Source organism: Anabrus simplex, chromosome 7 (genome assembly GCF_040414725.1).
Source record: "Anabrus simplex isolate iqAnaSimp1 chromosome 7, ASM4041472v1, whole genome shotgun sequence".
In the NCBI taxonomy this organism is placed as follows: domain Eukaryota; kingdom Metazoa; phylum Arthropoda; class Insecta; order Orthoptera; family Tettigoniidae; genus Anabrus; species Anabrus simplex.
The window spans coordinates 118,285,554-118,303,292 of NC_090271.1; the positions used below are offsets into that span (position 1 = coordinate 118,285,554).

At 38.5% G+C, this 17,739-nt stretch overlaps 1 protein-coding gene across 5 annotated transcripts in view; it reads left to right on the top strand.

Annotated features, from left to right (window-relative positions):
* The window catches only part of Set2 (SET domain containing 2), a 426,901-nt gene that overhangs the window by 2,902 nt on the left and 406,260 nt on the right, over window positions 1–17,739 (top strand). For all 5 annotated transcript variants that reach the window (XM_067151274.2, XM_067151278.2, XM_067151276.2 and 2 more), the window contains one exon: window positions 8,538–10,665. In XM_067151274.2, coding sequence (XP_067007375.2) covers window positions 8,594–10,665 — 2,072 coding nt within the window. In that variant the 5' untranslated portion in view covers window positions 8,538–8,593. The remainder of the gene's footprint in view (window positions 1–8,537; window positions 10,666–17,739) is intronic.

Sequence of the window (17,739 nt, forward strand, 5' to 3'; positions counted from 1 at the left end):
CTTAGTAAGAATATTGTTTGCCAGTTGATTTTAAGAGATGCTGGATTCTTAGAATTTTTTCCCATAGGAGTTTTATTTATTTATTTATTTAGGCTATATTTATTTATTTATTTATTTTATTTATTTATGGAAGTCCACTATATAAAAACATAACATTTAAGCACCCTCAGGTGCATCAACTTCAGCTGGGAACAAAACCTACTTTGACTGCTCCACTGAGGTCAGCAGTTGTCATTGAAAACTGCTTAAATGACCAATTATGTGGAAAACCACTTTGCAGTACAAAATTCTGGCACTTTGTCATCAGAGACTGGTGATAATAGTTTACGGGACATTAAACCTGTTGCATTTGTTAAAAATTTCTTCTAATTGCTGGTAGTTTTACAGAAAGACATCACATTGTTTTAATTATCATAGCATTTTGATGGGGGTCATGTATGTTCCATAGACTTATACTAATGTATTAACATGGTTCAGGTACATTTTCTTATTTAACAGTTTTTATATACATTTTGAACACTTTGCCAGTTGTTATTGGTCTTCCATAACTTCCATTTCACAGTGGTAAATAAAAAAAATATTTGTGAGATTTAACTCATATCTTAACAAAAGATGTGGTTTTCTCCAGTTTGCTCAATGTAATTAAGAGGCAGAAAGTGTGCTATAAAGAATGGGAGAGACACCCTAGTTATCAGATATACATTGAAAGTAACTGTGAATAATCTGGACAAATTTGTTGCTTTATATAGATCCAGAATAATTATGAACAATGTATGATGTTGTTTATGTTTATGTACTGGCACGGGAAACCTACTTCATTGAAGATCTATGACTCAATCTACCACTGCCATCTACCGGCCCATTCCAAGAGCTTCAGAAAAAACTTCTTAAGAAACGTACGGAAATAGACCACAGTTCTATGGAAATGATGCCATGATCGATCGTAACTGGACCAAACAACTTCAAGAACAAATACATGTCATAACAAGATGTGCAATACATGGCTTCCACCGCAAAATATGCATAATGACAAAATTCCACAATCTAACAGATGACTGTGTTTGTACACTGTGTAAGGAAAAGTGTGACCGCTACCATCTGCTAAAGTGCAAAAACAGATTAAAGACTCTTAACAGAATACTGCAAAATGTAAATTAGCCCAACAAACTTAATACTCATTCAAGTGCTCCTTATGAATATATATAATAGACACTGAGGTGCCTGCATTTTATCCTGCAGGAGTTCATTACCTGCCAGCAAATCTACCGACACAAGGCTGGCATATTTGAGCACCTTCAAATACTGCTAGACTGAGATTTATTTATTTATTTATTTATTTATTTATTCACAAAGCACAAGATACAGCTACACTGAGCAAATTTCACTTGCACTGCCAACAGACTATTTAACGAACGTAAACTTTCATAATAAAATATAATAAACATAACAAAATATAACAAGATCAGGTACACAGCCTACTAATAACAACTGTCCAAATTGAAAACCATAAGAATGTCCATATTCATAGCCAAGTCGTCGTGGGTCAAGATGGCGGTATAATCCCTTCACATCAACTTATCTTTAAGAGGCTATTTACACACCTCTCGAATACACTTTTATTTGATGCTATTTCGAGTTCCTGTCTCCTGTTAATATTGTTAAAGAGTGTCGGGAGGCGGATTAGGAAAGATCGTTGAAGTATTGAGTGCTGAGTGTGGGGAATGTGGAGAAGGTCTTTGGTTCTGGTGGAGCGGGAAGGAACGCGGAGAGAGAAGAGTGAGACAAGATGTTCCGAGCGGTAATGCCCATTTAAGATCCCGTGGAGGAAACTCAGGTCAGCTACCTGTCGCCTGATGTGCAGCGGTGACATATTAATTGCCATTAATACCTGCTGCGTAGACAGATTTCTGAGCTTGGGGTTTCTGTTCCTTACAATTGCAGCAAAGAAGGACACTGCTCTGTCTAACTGCTTAGTATTGGAGGGGGAGGCTGTTGTCCAAATAGGAGAGCAGTAGTTTAAGAGAGGTTGAATGATCGTGAGGAAGAAGTGACGAAGAGCAATGGTGTCAGAAATTTCTGTGAAGCGATAGAGAATGCCTAGTAATTTCATGGCCTTGGTTGTATATGTTTCTATGTGGGTCTTAAATTGTAATTTTGTATCAAATATTACACCTAGGTCACGCTGTTGCGTAACTACAGTGATGGGCTTGTCGAGTAGGTAATATGATGTCGGTAGAGGAGATTTACGTAGTGTTATGGTCATGTGGCTGCATTTTTGTGGATTGGGGATAAGTTTCCAAGTACGGCACCAGTTCGAGAGGGCATTAAGTGAGGACTGTAGCAGAGCTGCATCTCGATCGAATCTATCAACCTGAACTCAAGAGGCCAGCAGTCCACTGCTTGAGCTGCTTGGCCTGGTGAAGAGGAATTAAGAAAGACCCACACACACTTTCAATTTACTTTTATATATTTCCTGTCTATATTTTGATGTATGCGTAACTATAACCATATACTTAAAAGGAGAGTAATTTGGGAAATAGTGAGTTCGAATCCCATCTTAATGTGTTAGGGATTTTAAAAAAACACTAGAAAAGAGAGAGAGAGAGAGAGAGAGAGAATCTGAATTTTATGATTTGTCATTTTTCAGGATTTTAAGTTCAAAAACTTACTTGCCGTGTAGTGCTTATCTGTCTTTCTTTCTTTCTATCTTTCTTCCTTCAATAAGCAGTAAGGGACAGAGATTTTTTTAAACATACATCATTTTCAGCTTGCAGGCTGGTTGTGTGTCAAGCTTACCATATTAGGGAAACCCTTAAATGTACAGGGCCACTAATGAGTCAAAGTACAACAGAAATTGAGATGACTATTTTATACGTCACTTAATGATTAAAGACTCTGATTAGCGAGAAATTTCAGTAACCAGCCTCAGGTGTACTGGTATATAATTGTGAAGATTTATTTATTTCTTGCTATTGGCTTTACTTTACACCAACTGGAGACAGGTCTTATTACAACTATCAGGTAGGAGAGGGCTAGGACTGGGAAGAAAGGAAGTGATCGTCATGTTAGGTAAGGTACAGCCACAGCATTTATCCAGAGTGAAAATGGAGAAATCACAAAAGATTATCTTCAGTTCTGCCAACAGTGGGTTTCGAATCCACCATCTCCCAAATGCAAGCTCACAGTGACGTGACTAGAAGTGCGCAGCTAAGTCATTCAGTTTCTTGTAATTCATGGGACTTACTGTTCCAAATTAGGCACAGTTTGGACTTCAACCAGAGGGCAGCCCAGTTACATGTACAGTATATGGATCTTCAGTTCTTCACATATTGTCCCCCCTTTAGCAAACTAACGAATGTGCAAATTGTCAAAAAATTAGGAGAGCTGAAAGAAGTGATTACTCACATCAAATCAGTTTTTATATTTAGTGATTGGTTTTGTGTTAGCCATACAAAACGAGCTGCAGATGTGAGACTTTGTCAGAGGGTAGACATTATATATAAATAATAAAATCTAGACCAAAACTTAAGAATTACAGGTTACCTAGTTTGTCACTTTCGCTAGTTTGCCATAGTGGCAGTGATATATAGATTAGAACATTATCTACCTTAAAAAAGATACTTTCCTTGTCTCACTGGTGCCGGTGTTAAAAAAGCCTTGCATTCTGGATTAAATATTTACATTTTAAAGAAGGCGTGTTGCCATAGTAACAATAACAATAATAATAATAAAATCCAACTCTCCTGGAAGCCACTTACGTTTGTGAAATCCTGTTCCAAATTGAAATGATCAGCTTCTCATAACTGAAAGAAGAATCATCAGAACTTGTATAAATAAAAAATATCAGATAGGAGTCATGAGAAATTTTCCTAATGAAATGTCGTATGGCTTTTAGTGCCGGAATATCCCAGGACGGGTTCGGCTCGTCAGGTGCAGGTCTTTCTATTTGACGCCCGTAGGCGACCTGCGCGTCATGATGAAATGATGATGAAGACGACACGTACACCCAGCCCCCGTGACATTGGAATTAACCAATTAAGGTTAAAATTCCCGACCCGGTCGGTAATCAAACCCGGGACCCTCTGAACCGAAGGCCAGTACGCTGACTGTTCAGCCAACGACTTGAAACTGTCTATCGAGAGATGACCCAATCACCAGTACATTGAAGAAGAAAAGAGTCTTGTGTTTTTTTCACATCTTGCGACTACCAGGAAACAGTATTTTACAACAACTAATGAGGAGAAATCTTGGAAAGAAGACAGGAGGAAAATTACAATCGTCAGTGTAATATTGTTGATCAGTTTTATTGGCTTTGATATTGTAAGCCTTCACGAGTAGTTTCCTTCTGACTGTGATAATAGGGCATCTAATGTAAAAGAAGTTCTTACTCCTTTCATTACATAGATTCATCATACGATAAATAAATAAATAAATAAATAACTCCTTTCATAACCCCCTCTTGTCTTATTCTTCAAGCCATTGTTCCTTCAAGACTTTTTTTCTCATTTTGATAATCTTCACAATTTTCCTTGTTGATATAGGCTGATGACTGGTTTTTCACCTTAAGACAAATCATGACAAAACCACCACCATCGCCAGTTAAGACGAACAATGTTTCCATGTTAGTGATGCTTGGCGTTGATATGGACCATGAAACGAGTCTAAATTCATGAATATCTCTGTCATAGTTGATATGGTGAAACTCTACAAGATTGACATAATCAGAAATTGTATTACATGCAACTTCTTTTATGTAGTCTAGAACTTCTGTTATGTATATGTAGTCTTCATTGGTTGAAAGCTTCATTAGCTAGTCAAGAACGAATGAAACCAGTTACCACAGAACAGGAGAAGACAACCCAGCCATCTTTAGAAGTCTTTAAAAGGGCAAAGCATCCATTTATTATTTCAGAAACTGTTGTGAAAGCATGTCTTGTTGAAATGGTCAGCACGTTATATCCAAGTGATGTGAAAGTTATTAAAGTTGTGAATATTAAATGTTTTATTGCGCACAAATGTGCATGGAAAAAAATTCTTATGAGCAGTCGTCTGTACAGAATTTTGTTAAGGATTCTATTCTCAGTTTACACTTAAGTACGTGATAGCGTTCACAAAGTTTGCCGCATCTTTTGCACCTGCAGTCCGGACTTGGCTCATGAAAGCTCGCTTTAATACACAGGCGTTGGTGAAAGGTGGTGATGGTGATTATTGTTTTAAAAGGAAGTACAACTAGGCAACCATCCTCTATATAACACTAATCAAAGGGAAAATGGAAGGGATCCGACACTTCGAAAAATGAAGATATCGGTCAAAGAAAGACAAGGGCCACAAAGGGCGTGAAAATGAAAGACTCTCTAGCCCTCGCAAACCTAATAGCGTCGGGGTCGGAAAAGAACAAGTGTTGACCAAGAGAGGTCGGATAGGATATATGAAAGTGAGGAGCCTGGCACAAGTAAGTGGAAGCAATGCCAGGACTCAGCTGAGGGCCCCGTGGTCACCAACCCACGCTCCAAAGTTCAGAGCCCCTGGGGCCCCTTTTAGTCGCCTCTTACGACAGGCCGGGGGTACCGTGGGTGTTATTCTACCGTCCCCACCCACAGGGGGACGTTGGTGAAACCTATGGACTGTGAATAGTATACAAGTTGTCTGCTGCTACAAATGTGTGCAGGTTAGAATTATTATCGATGGATGTTCGTACTAAACTCAAGCAGGAAATGAGTGATACGTCTGTGTGCTCTGGAGCTTTGGACTAATCTTCAGAAAGGGCCGACTGCGTTCAACTGTGGTATATATTAGTTTCTTTAATGGTGTTTGATTTGTGGAATTACCGGGTGAGTTGACCGTGCGGTTAGGGGCGCCATAAGACCTATCCGTGTTGGTGCGACGTAAAGCAAATCCTTCTGATTTGTGGAAGAATTGTTTGGTTTAAATGCTATTGAATGCAGTCATGCGAAATACATATATCGGACACTAAGCGCCACTATGCCGGAGTATGATATGAAATGGAGAAATGTATTATCGATGGCAACAGATGATGTGTGCTCTTGTTCAGTGGGGGGTAAGAGTGCCCTGGTACATCATATTCAAGATCAAAATAGTAATGTATTTTGTCACTGCGTAATTCAGCAAACTGTATTGGGTTGTAAGTTATCTCCCAAGTTGTCTGATTTTATGAGTTCAATCACTCGTATAGCAAATTTTTATATACCAAGCGAGTTGGCTGTGCGGTTATGGTCGTGTAGCCATGAGCATGCATTCGGGAGATGGTGGGTTCGAATCCCACTCGTGGCATCTCTGTAGATGGTTTTCTCTAGTTGCCCATTTTCACACCTTGCAAATGCTGGGACTCTACCTTAATTAAGGCCGTGGCTGCTACCTTCCCAATACTAGTCCTTTCCTTCTTTGCATCTTCAAAAACTGTCAAAGTGTTAATGTGATGTTAAGAAACTACTAGCAAAAAAAAATATTACTTGAGATCATCAATGACACATACTTCTCAGAACCTGCTTAAGGGAACTTGGTGCTATGCACACAGCTCTTATGCTTCACAACGGGGTTTGCTGGCTTACCGAAGGAAACATGATTCTTTGAACTGAAAGATGAAATTGGAAGTTTTCACAATAGGTGTGACAAAGACAAAAACCAGAAACGTCACTTCATCAACTTCCTCGACAATGAAGAAAGAGTCCAGCAGGTTGTTTTCTTGAGTGATATATTTTACCACTGAAATAATCTTGCTACTATTTCACAGGGAGTGACATATTTTACCACTTAAATAATCTTGCCACTATTTTACAGGGACCAGGAAAATTGGTACACGATCTTTACGATGCTGTACAACTCTTTGAAACTAACTTGCTCATAGTGTGTTGAGGGGAGGGAGGAAATAATTTATTTTCCCAAACTTCGTTTGGTATCTTATAACGAAGGTTTGTTGCAAAAATTGTCATATTTTTGTACCAGCTGAAGAGAGAATAATGGTGTACCAAAGCAACTGAATTGTGGAACTTTGACAAGGTGGAATTACAGATGGAAATGCTATAGCTGCAGATGACATAATAAAGGGCAGAGAAAGTTGATGTCATTTCAGCTGTCTCCTGATTGAGATTCACACCCTAACTTGCACAAGTTTTCATTATATGTGCTGACGTGGTCGATGTGTGTGAAGGTATGATTTCTAGCATGAATATTGTGGAAAATATTTTGGTATCCAGAATAACTAATGAATATCTGAGTGATTGCTTAACCATTGCTAGAACTTCGTACACTCTGAACTTTGGAAGGATTCACAAAATGAGACACGCCATTTCTCTCACTGATGATGATGTTGGGTGGGTGAATTGTAAATTTCCAATGTGCATATTGTTGCTGAATTTCAAATATTGATCTAAAATGATGTCGAAGGTTTACTGCAAGGGCAAAATGATATATAAATTCCATTTTGGTATTATAAAGAACGAAGAGATAGTTTTACACGTCACATCATCATGTAGCATTCGTTTCACTATCGACATGTTATTATATACATTATATAAACAATTGGTTTGTCTTTTCTTTCCTCTTATTTACTACAGATGACTTACATTCATGGTGTATGTTCATGCACTGACAAAATTGTAGATGAACCAATGTGTGTGTCTACTAGTTTTCAGTTTCTCTCCCTTTAGAAAAAGACAATACCAGTGCATTTACTCCTGGCTTCAAACAAATGGTCTTTAGCGAGGCGAAACTAATTTCGAACTTCAACTTGGTGCAGCATATTGTAACTTTCCCATTCATCAGCAAATACAACCATAAACCCACAGTGTGCAGATAACCACTGAGTAAACAGAGTCTAAGATATTCTATTAATATCATGAAACACACAGGAAGTATGGACTAGTTCACAAAATTCTCTCCAGAGGTGCCCAAGTCATTTTTAAAACAATGTTGCAGATATGCTACACCTTACATTTAAGGGTTAATTAAGGCCCTGGCATCTACCTTTCCAGTCCTACCCCTTTCCCAACCCAGCATTTCTGAAAACTTGTAAATGTTAGTACAATGTTATTTGCCATTATTGGACAATGGTGATAGTTTGTGAATAGGCCTAAAGGAAAAGGAAGATTGATGTTAGACTCCTTGGTGTCCAATATTTTTATCTTTTTTCTATATAAAATAAAGTTAACTTATACAATGTAACTGTTCAGTTTTCTACAGTATAAGTTATCTACTCTGAAGTTTATCTTTTGGCCTGTTAAGAACTGCAAATGAACGCATTTCAGCAGTACTGGTGTTAGATTATTATTAATTTATTTTAAGGAGCTCGTCAACATGAAATTCATCTGAGAGTGCTTGTTTTTTATGTTCAACTGAGTTATATTTATGTTGTATTTAATATTTTATGGATCTTAGTTGTCAGTGCTATAGCACCTTAGGATATTTTACTCTAGCCGATGACTTTCATGTTTTAATAGTTCATGTTAATTCATATTTTACTTTATGCTAGTCTGTAACATTTATCATTAGTTGTATATAATACAAGGTTTCTTTTCCAGGTTAATGTTGGCAACCACTGGGCCATGACACTGCCGAAGTCATAGGCGCTTACTGAATGGTGATCGCGGTGATTTATGTGATGGCCCGCAGAAGGAAGGGGGCCGCGGGGAGTAAGGCGGCAGCAGCAGCCAAAGCAAGAGCTGCCCGCAATAAGGCAAATGGTGTGCTAGATGATCGGCCTAATGGGACCCTGAAGATGTCTCCCGCTACTGCTGAAGAGTCCTCCGTTAAGACTCCGATTGACAACCCTCAGCCACTTTCATGTCGGACGCCAATGGAAGTGTGCCCTGCAGACCCCAGCCATGGCGAACCACCACCTGTTATTCTTCCAACTCCTCAGCACTTGCCTGTCGTCCATAAAAAGTTTGGAAAGTTTCGTTGTCTTCTTGAAACGGAGCCTCCACAGCCTGGATTTCAGCAGAATTGTACTGCTGTAGCTGAGGAGGAAGAGAAGATAGCGGAGGTCGTCACTGATGCACAGCCGCCAGAGGAAGTAGTGATAGAGCAGGTGGATGATGGAAGTGCTGCTGAAGTGATGATTGAACATGAAGTGGGGGAATCAGAAGAGGTAATGTGGGAGGAAGAAGAAGTGATTGAGGAGACAGTTGTATGTGAAGGAATGGAAATAGAATTGGAGGACTCAAGAAGCCAAGGTGGTAGTCGTGCAGTGGAAGGTGACAGTCGGCAGAGCGAATATTGTCATATTATCGAAGTGAAGGACAATGGTTATGGGAGCCAGGATGAGCAGGTAGTTGCAGTCAGGGAGGGGGAGTTTCAGAGCCGGGAAATTGTTGAAGTAGCCAACATTCCACAAATTACAGAAGCTGTGTCACAAAATATGGTCTTAAAAGATGTTTGTATAAATAACGAACAGGATTTAAGGAAAAATGAGGAGTTTGAAATGGTTGAACAGGAAGTTGTAACAGTTAAAAATGTTGAATTCGATAGTGACAGTAGTATTTTGAGAGTTGTAGATGAATATAGTCAGGAAAGTCAAGTGTCGGTTAGAGGTGTGGAAATGGAAGTTGAATCCGAACACACAGGGGAAGTAGAAAAGTGTGTGTCATATGGGGGTACCTCATCTGTGGGAACAGGTGAATTTGAAAGAAACGATAAGTGTGATTTGGTGAAAAATAGTGAAGAAAACTGTAGAGAAATTGGGGATAAAATATTGCTCAAGGTTGCTGACACAGTTACGATAGAGAATGACAAACTTTCAGGTACGAAAACATCATATTATGATTGTGAGACCAGTGTTCTGAGAAATAAAACCAATGTAGATTGTTCTGAGTTAGGGATTCAGAGTGAAATGAGAATCAGTGCTGAAAGAACAGTTGAGGAAGATACCGGTAGTGATCATCATGAAATTGTGAAAGGTAGTGGAGATGATGACGGAGAAACAAAACCTTTACCAGCCAGTTTCCGTAGCCGTAGTGGTAGTACAGACACTACTGGGTCTGAAAGTGGCTCTAGTTGCAGTGTGGGTGTCAGGCGAAGTAGTCGTTTACGTTCAATTGGTGTTATGAAACAGCGAAGTAGAGAGAAAAGTGATCCATCCACGGACTCAAGTGAAGGGTGTGAACTTACGGTTGTCGTGGATAATGGATTACCTGAGTGTAGTATAAGTGCTGAAACTCCATCTGATCTTGCCTCCAAGATCCCAGTTCCTTTAAGTTCTCCTGCCACCACAGCGGCGGGCCCTGTGATTCCAGCTGTTCCCTCATATGAAATGTCTGTGGTAGATATGTCTAAACCTGTAAAAGTGAAGTCGAGGTGGAGGCGGTCCAGTGAATTGGAAATGGGTGGTAATCGCAGCAGTGACAGTGAACTGGCAGTTACTCCTCCAACTCCCAGTATATCTCCTCGGCCAGTTCAATTAAACACATACAGTTTGTCACCAAAACCGGTTCCTCTTGCAACCAGTGTTAACACTTCTGTTCGGACTATGGCTCTTCCTGCTCTTGGTCCACCAGAAATGTTGTCACAGGAGATTGGTGAGGACATGCCTCTTGCAGAAGCATTGTTACAAAAAGAAACTCCTCGTAATGAAAAAAAAGAAGATGAAGAGATGGTGGAAAAGTTGCGTAACTTTGTTCATTTGACCGAGAATGAATATCTCACTGAAAGGTTAGTGATGTTTTAGATACAGTAGTAGTTTGATGTTATAATTTGTATTATACTGATCAGGGATATAAATATTATTTATGCATCAAATGGACAGTCTCTTTGGGCCATCTGTCAGACTGGTTTGATGCAGCTCTCTGTCATACTATCCTATACAAAACTCTTTATCTTATATTATTATTGCATATTGTTGTAGTGAATTTCATCTGTCATGTTCATATCTTGACCATCCCCTGCTATTCTTACCCACTGCACTTCCCTCCAAAACCAATTGAACAAGTCCTGAACGTCTCCAGATATCCTAGTAGTCATTTCTTCTCCTGGTTGAATTTCGCTAAATCATTCTTATCTATCCATCTTAATTCAGTATCTTGTCTTTTATGATGTGATCTACTCATCTCACAGTTATTTCAATCAATCAATACTGATCTGCATTTAGGGCAGTCGACCAGGTGGCAGATTCCCTATCTGTTGCTTTCCTAGCCTTTTCCTAAATGATTTCAAAGAAATTGAAAATTTATTGAACATCTCCCTTGGTAAGTTATTCCAATCCTTAACTCCCCTTCCTATAAATGAATATTTGCCCCAGTTTGTCCTCTTGAATTCCAACTTTATCTTCATATTGTGATCTTTCCTACTTTTATAAACGCCATTCAAACTTATTCGTCTACTAATGTCATTCCACGCCATCTCTCTGCTGACAGCTCGGAACATACCACTTACAAGTAACTATTCTCATTTTGGTTCCGTATTGAAGTTGACGTATGTCTCAAGTATTATTACAATATTATAAGTCCACCTGTTCAATACAATACAATATGATCCACTATTTCATATGGTCAAATATTTTTTTATACATAATACATAAAAGTCAAAGGTACATGTTTCACCCTCCTTACGGGCATCATCAGCCTATATCAATCTTAAAAATAATACATATACTTATAAATTATAGGTTAAAATGTTGAAAAATGATTTCGTAAAACATTACACAATAACATCTAAAACAACGATAATGCACCAAAGTATGTTAAAAGAGAGTGAATTAACAGTTTTGAAGATTAAAACGTGATTAAACATGAAATTTTGAGAGTTTAAAACTAAAATGGATCCATATTTTTATAATATCATTAAGACTGTGATGGCCTTGAGTATAAATACAATCATCAAAGGGGGATGTTTCTTCAATACCAAAGTTGAATCCAAGGTGGTAAAATCACTGTGGGTGGCGTGCACCATCTTAGAGTAAATTACTCCGGAAGTAGCGTCTACTAAAGAACTCCATACTACAGAAGTAAACTACTACGGTAGTTATTTACTCCGGAAGTAACGTCGGTGAGCTGAAGTACAATTTACTCTTTTAGTTACTACTACAGAAGTAGCGCTCGTTACTCGCGGAGTAGTGTTGTGTTCTTTAAAGAAATAAAAATGGATAAGGTTATGTGCGATAGGAAACGGGGGGAAAAACGTAAGCGAAAAAGATAAATGCTTGTTAGTAGAGATAATGAGGATGTATGCGAAGGATGTAGAGTGTAAGAAACACGATGTAAAGATGCTGGATAAAAAAAGAAATGCATGGAAAGCCGTGACAGAAGAATTCAATGCTTCGAGTGACGGTAAACGCACTGAAGAACAAATTAAAATTCTGTGGAAGGACCTAAAAGCGAAGGCTAAGAAGCAGAAAGCCACGGACACTCGGGAAAAAATTAAAACTGGTGGTGGTCCACAAACAACGCACGTTGATGATATATCAAAAATAATTATTGAAATAATGCCACAGGTTTTCGGTGGTATTAATTCAGTTCATGATGATGATGATGATGCGATAGCAGGTAATCACATGGAAGACGACAACAATAATAATAACAAGCCTATACACGGAGCTGATGACACTTTCGCTGATAATATGTATAATGATAAAGAAGTGGGCCCAAGTCTAGACATTCCGGTGGATCATGACGTTGAAATTTCTATCACTGATACTGCTGGAAGTCCGAAAGTTGGTAAGTGTAAAATTAACTCTTATTCGATAAGAAAATATTGTTGAAATTGTTCATAAACCTCTTAAGTGTACGTGCTGACATTTTTATGGCTATGCTGTGGTAAAGACAAATACCGTATTTTGTTGTATTACAGATCTTGGAAGTACTGAAAGAATTAGAAGACGCCCTAGCAGACAGGACAGTGAGATACATAAGCGGCACGAAGAGCTGCATAAGATGCGTCTGGACTTCCTTCGCATAGAACACGAAGAGAAGTCAAAAATGCAGAGAGAGAGAGAAATGCAAGAAGAAGTACACAAAATGAAAATAGACGTTTTAGAAGTATTAAAGAACAAAATATGCTCAATGCCCGCAGAAAACTCAGTCAACTTTGTGACTTACTTAGATCACGCGAGTGAAGTGTGTGAAGTTGTATCTGAAACTGCGGATTGAAATTTCGAGCAATGTGTAAATATTTTCACCCCATATTGTTTACCAGTTTTGTCAGTAATTTCATATAAAGTATGTTTATTTACAGTTTAAATATTATTATATTATTTAGTTCACATTTTATTTAGTTTAATTTAGAGCAAAATGTTCTCATAATACTGTCTTTATTTACAAGGGAACATGGAAAAATGCACTAGGCCTAACTGGTTTTCACATTCATGAAAAGTAATAATTTATAATAGCTCGCCGAATGGCATTTCCTGCTATATTTTCTTCGTGATTCATAAATTGAATGTTTTCGTTGTTATTGAAGAAGTCTCTTTCTTCATACATATCGCCTATATCCAGAGCGAAATTGTGGAGGACTGCCGTAGCTACTATTGCGTTGCCGCATGCTGTAGGCGTGAAGCGCATTTCCTTTTCAAGGATTTGGAATCTTTTTCCACACTCCAAAAGTGCGTTCCACAACATTGCGGGTTTTTGCATGAGCAGTGTTGTACCGGTGTTCAGCGGGTGTATTTGGTTGTAGGAGTGGTGTCATGAGGAATTTTGTACAGGCGTAACCCTTATCTCCCACTAACATTCCATTATATAAACCATTCTCAAAGTTCGCTGCAACAGCAGTATTGTCCCATATTCGTGCATCGTGCGTAGAACCAGGCCATCGGCAAACAATATTCATGATCTTCATACTTGCATCACAAATAACTTGTGTGTTTATAGAAAAATACCCCTTCCGATTTCTGAAAAGTTCGCCGCTGTCACCGGGAGGGCACAAAATGGGAACATGCGTACAATCAATTGCACCCACGATGTGTGGGAAACCTGCCAACGTGAAGAATTTCCTTTTATTTTCAGAACATTCATCGTCATTTGCAGGCATATGTATGTACCTCCCTCTTAACCTCACTATTGCTCTAACCACGCGATGAAATATACGGCCAGCAGTCGTGCAGTGAACGTTTATTAGATCACCGGCAACTAACTGAAATGTTCCAGTACGAAACACTCGCAGGGCACACAACAACTGTAATTTGGGAGATACAGCTGAATTTCTGTCTGAATTTTGTTGTAAATTATCTACAAGTAGATTTAGAAGGAAGGTAAAGGATTCCTTCCTAAGGCCAAAACGTTCCTTAAACTCTCTCTCCGTGTACATATCATACGGATCTCGCCTTTCACGCACTGTACGCACTATTATATTCCCGTCGTTTTCTTCGTTGAGATCGTCAATATAATCCAAGTAATCCATAACCAAGTTTGAAACGTCTTCCTCTCGTATACGATACTTAAAGTCAACAAGTCTGATCCTAGCTTACTCCACGCACGACGTGAGAGTAAATTCTAATCTATATTCGTGCGTTATTTACTTCTTTAGTAATATACTACAAGATGGTGCTCTTCAACATTTTACTCTTGTAGTAATTTACTCCAGGAGTATCTGAAAGGACTAAAATACTTCGGAAGTAATTTACTCTCGTATGGAAGTCGCTGAATGCTGACTTCAGGAGTATTTTACTACAGAAGTAGAACTTACTCTTGGTTGGTGCACGCCACCCTGTCAGTTATTTAAAACGGAAGAATGTAATAAACAAGTTAAAATGTATATGTTTGGGATATCTGAAAGTCGAGAAGAAAAGAAGCTAGCGTTGCTGTAACAACCTGACGTACTTAATAAGCTCCGTACGAAAAATCCTGAACATTTCTTCCAACAAATGTTTCAACGGAATTATCACATCAACTTGACTATCTTTTAGATCCATTCGACTACCACATAATTTCCGAACTCCGCTAGCTTTGACGTACGTTTTATCATAAGCAACGCCTCTACAGAAGTTCCATTTTCTTCTCGACTTTCAGATATCCCAAACATATACATTTTAACTTGTTTATTACATTCTTCCGTTTTAAATAACTGACAGTGATTTTACCACCTTGGATTCAACTTTGGAATTAAAGAAACATCCCCCTTTGATGATTGTATTTATACTCAAGGCCATCACAGTCTTAATGATATTATAAAAATATGGATCCATTTTAGTTTTAGACTCTCAAAAATTTAATGTTTAATCACGTTTTAAGCTTCAAAACTGTTAATTCACTCTCTTTTAACATACTTTGGTGCATTATCGTTGTTTTAGATGTTATTGTGTAATGTTTTACGAAATCATTTTTCAACATTTTAACCTATAATTTATAAGTATATGTATTATTTTTAAGATTGATATAGGCTGATGATGCCCGTAAGGAGGGTGAAACATGTACCTTTGACTTTTATGTATTATGTATAAAAAAATATTTGACCATATGAAATAGTGGATCATATTGTATTGTATTGAACAACATGTAATAATACTTGAGACACATACCACTTAGTCGAGCAGCTCTTCTTCTTTCTCTCAATTCTTCCCAACCCAAACATTGTAACATTTTTGTAACGCTACTCTTTTGTCGGAAATCACCCAGAACAAATCGAGCTGCTTTTCTTTGGATTTTTTCCAGTTCTTGAATCAGGTAATCCTGGTGAGAGTCCCATACACTGGAACCATACTCTAGTTGGGGTCTTACCGGAGACTTATATGCACTCTCCTTACTACAACCCCTAAACACCCTCATAACCATGTGCAGAGATCTGTACCCTTTATTTACAGTCCCATTTATGTGATTACCCCAATGAAGATCTTTCCTTATATTAACAGCTAGATACTTACAATGATCCCCAAAAGGAACTTTCACCCCATCAATGCAGTAATTAAAACTGAGAGGACTTTTCCTATTTGTGAAACTCACAACCTGACTTTTAACCCCGTTTATCAACATACCATTGCCTGCTGTCCATCTCACAACATTTTCGAGGTCACGTTGCAGTTGCTCACAATCTTGTAACTTATCACTCTATAGAGAATAACATCATCCGCAAAAAGCCTTGCCTCCGATTCCACTCCTTTACTCATATCATTTATATATATAAGAAAACATAAAGGTCCAATAACACTGTCCTGAGGAACTCCCCTCTCAACTATTACAGGGTCAGACAAAGCTTCACCTACTCTAACTCTCTGAGATCTATTTTCTAGAAATATAGCAACCCATTCAGTCACTCTTTTGTCTAGTCCAATTGCACTCATTTTTGGCAGTAGTCTCCCATGATCCACCCTTTCAAATGCTTTAGACAGGTCAATCGCGATACAGTCCATTTGACCTCCCGAATCCAAGATATCTGCTATATCTTGCTGGAATCCTACAAGTTGAGCTTCATTGGAATAACCTTTCCTAAAACCGAATTGCCTTCTATCGAACCAGTTATTAATTTCACAAACATGTCTAATATAATCAGAAAGAATGCCTTCCCAAAGCTTACATACAGTGCATGTCAAACTTACTGGCCTGTAATTTTCAGCTTTATGTCTATGACCCTTTCCTTTATACACAGGGGCTACTATAGCAACTCTCCATTCATCTGGTATAGCTCCTCCGACCAAACAATAATCAAATAAGTACTTCAGATATGGTACTATATCCCAACCCATTGTCTTTAGTATATCCCCAGAAATCTGATCAATTCCAGCTGCTTTTCTAATTTTCAACTTTTGTATCTTATTGTAAATGTCATTGTTATATTATGTAAATTTGATTACTTCTTTAGCCTTAGTCTCCTCCTCTATCTGGACATTATCCTTGTAACCAACAATCTTTACATACTGCTGACTTTTGAAGATCCTCACGTACACACTCCCCTTGTTCATTAATTATTCCTGGAATGTCCTTCTTGGAACCTGTTTCTGCCTTAAAATACCTATACATACCCTTCCATTTTTCACTAAAATTTGTATGACTGCCAGTTATGCTTGCCATCATGTTTTCCTCAGCTGCCTTCTTTGCTACATTCAATTTTCTAGTAAGTTCCTTCAATTTCTCCTTACTTCCACAGCCATTTCTAACTCTATTTCTTTCCAGTCTGCACCTCCTTCTTAGTCTCTTTATTTCTCTATTATAATAAGGTGGGTCTTTACCATTCCTTACCACCCTTAAAGGTACAAACCTGTTTTCGCATTCCTCAACAATTTCTTTAAACCCATCCCAGAGTCTGTTTACATTTTTATTTACCGTTTTCCACCGATCATAGTTACTTTTTAGAAACTGCCTCATGCCTGCTTTATCAGCCATATGGTACTGCCTAACAGTCCTACTTTTAAGTCCTTCCTTTCTATCACATTTATTTTTAACTACCACAAAAACAGCTTCATGATCACTGAAATGAAATGGCGTATGGCTTTTAGTGCCGGGAGTGTCCGAGGACATGTTCGGCTCGCCAGGTGCAGGTCTTTCGATTTGACACCCGTAGGTGACCTGCGCATCGTGATGAGGATGAAATGATGATGAAGACGACACATACACCCAGCCCCAGTGCCAGTGAAATTAACCAATGATGGTTAAAATTCCCGACCCTGCCGGGAATCGAACCCGGGACCCCTGTGACCAAAGGCCAGCACGCTAACCATTTAGCTATGGAGCCGGACTTCATGATCACTAATACCATCTATTACTTCAGTTTCCCTATAGAGCTCATCTGGTTTTATCAGCACGACATCCAGTATATTTTCCCCTCTGGTTGGTTCCATCACTTTCTGAATCAGCTGTCCTT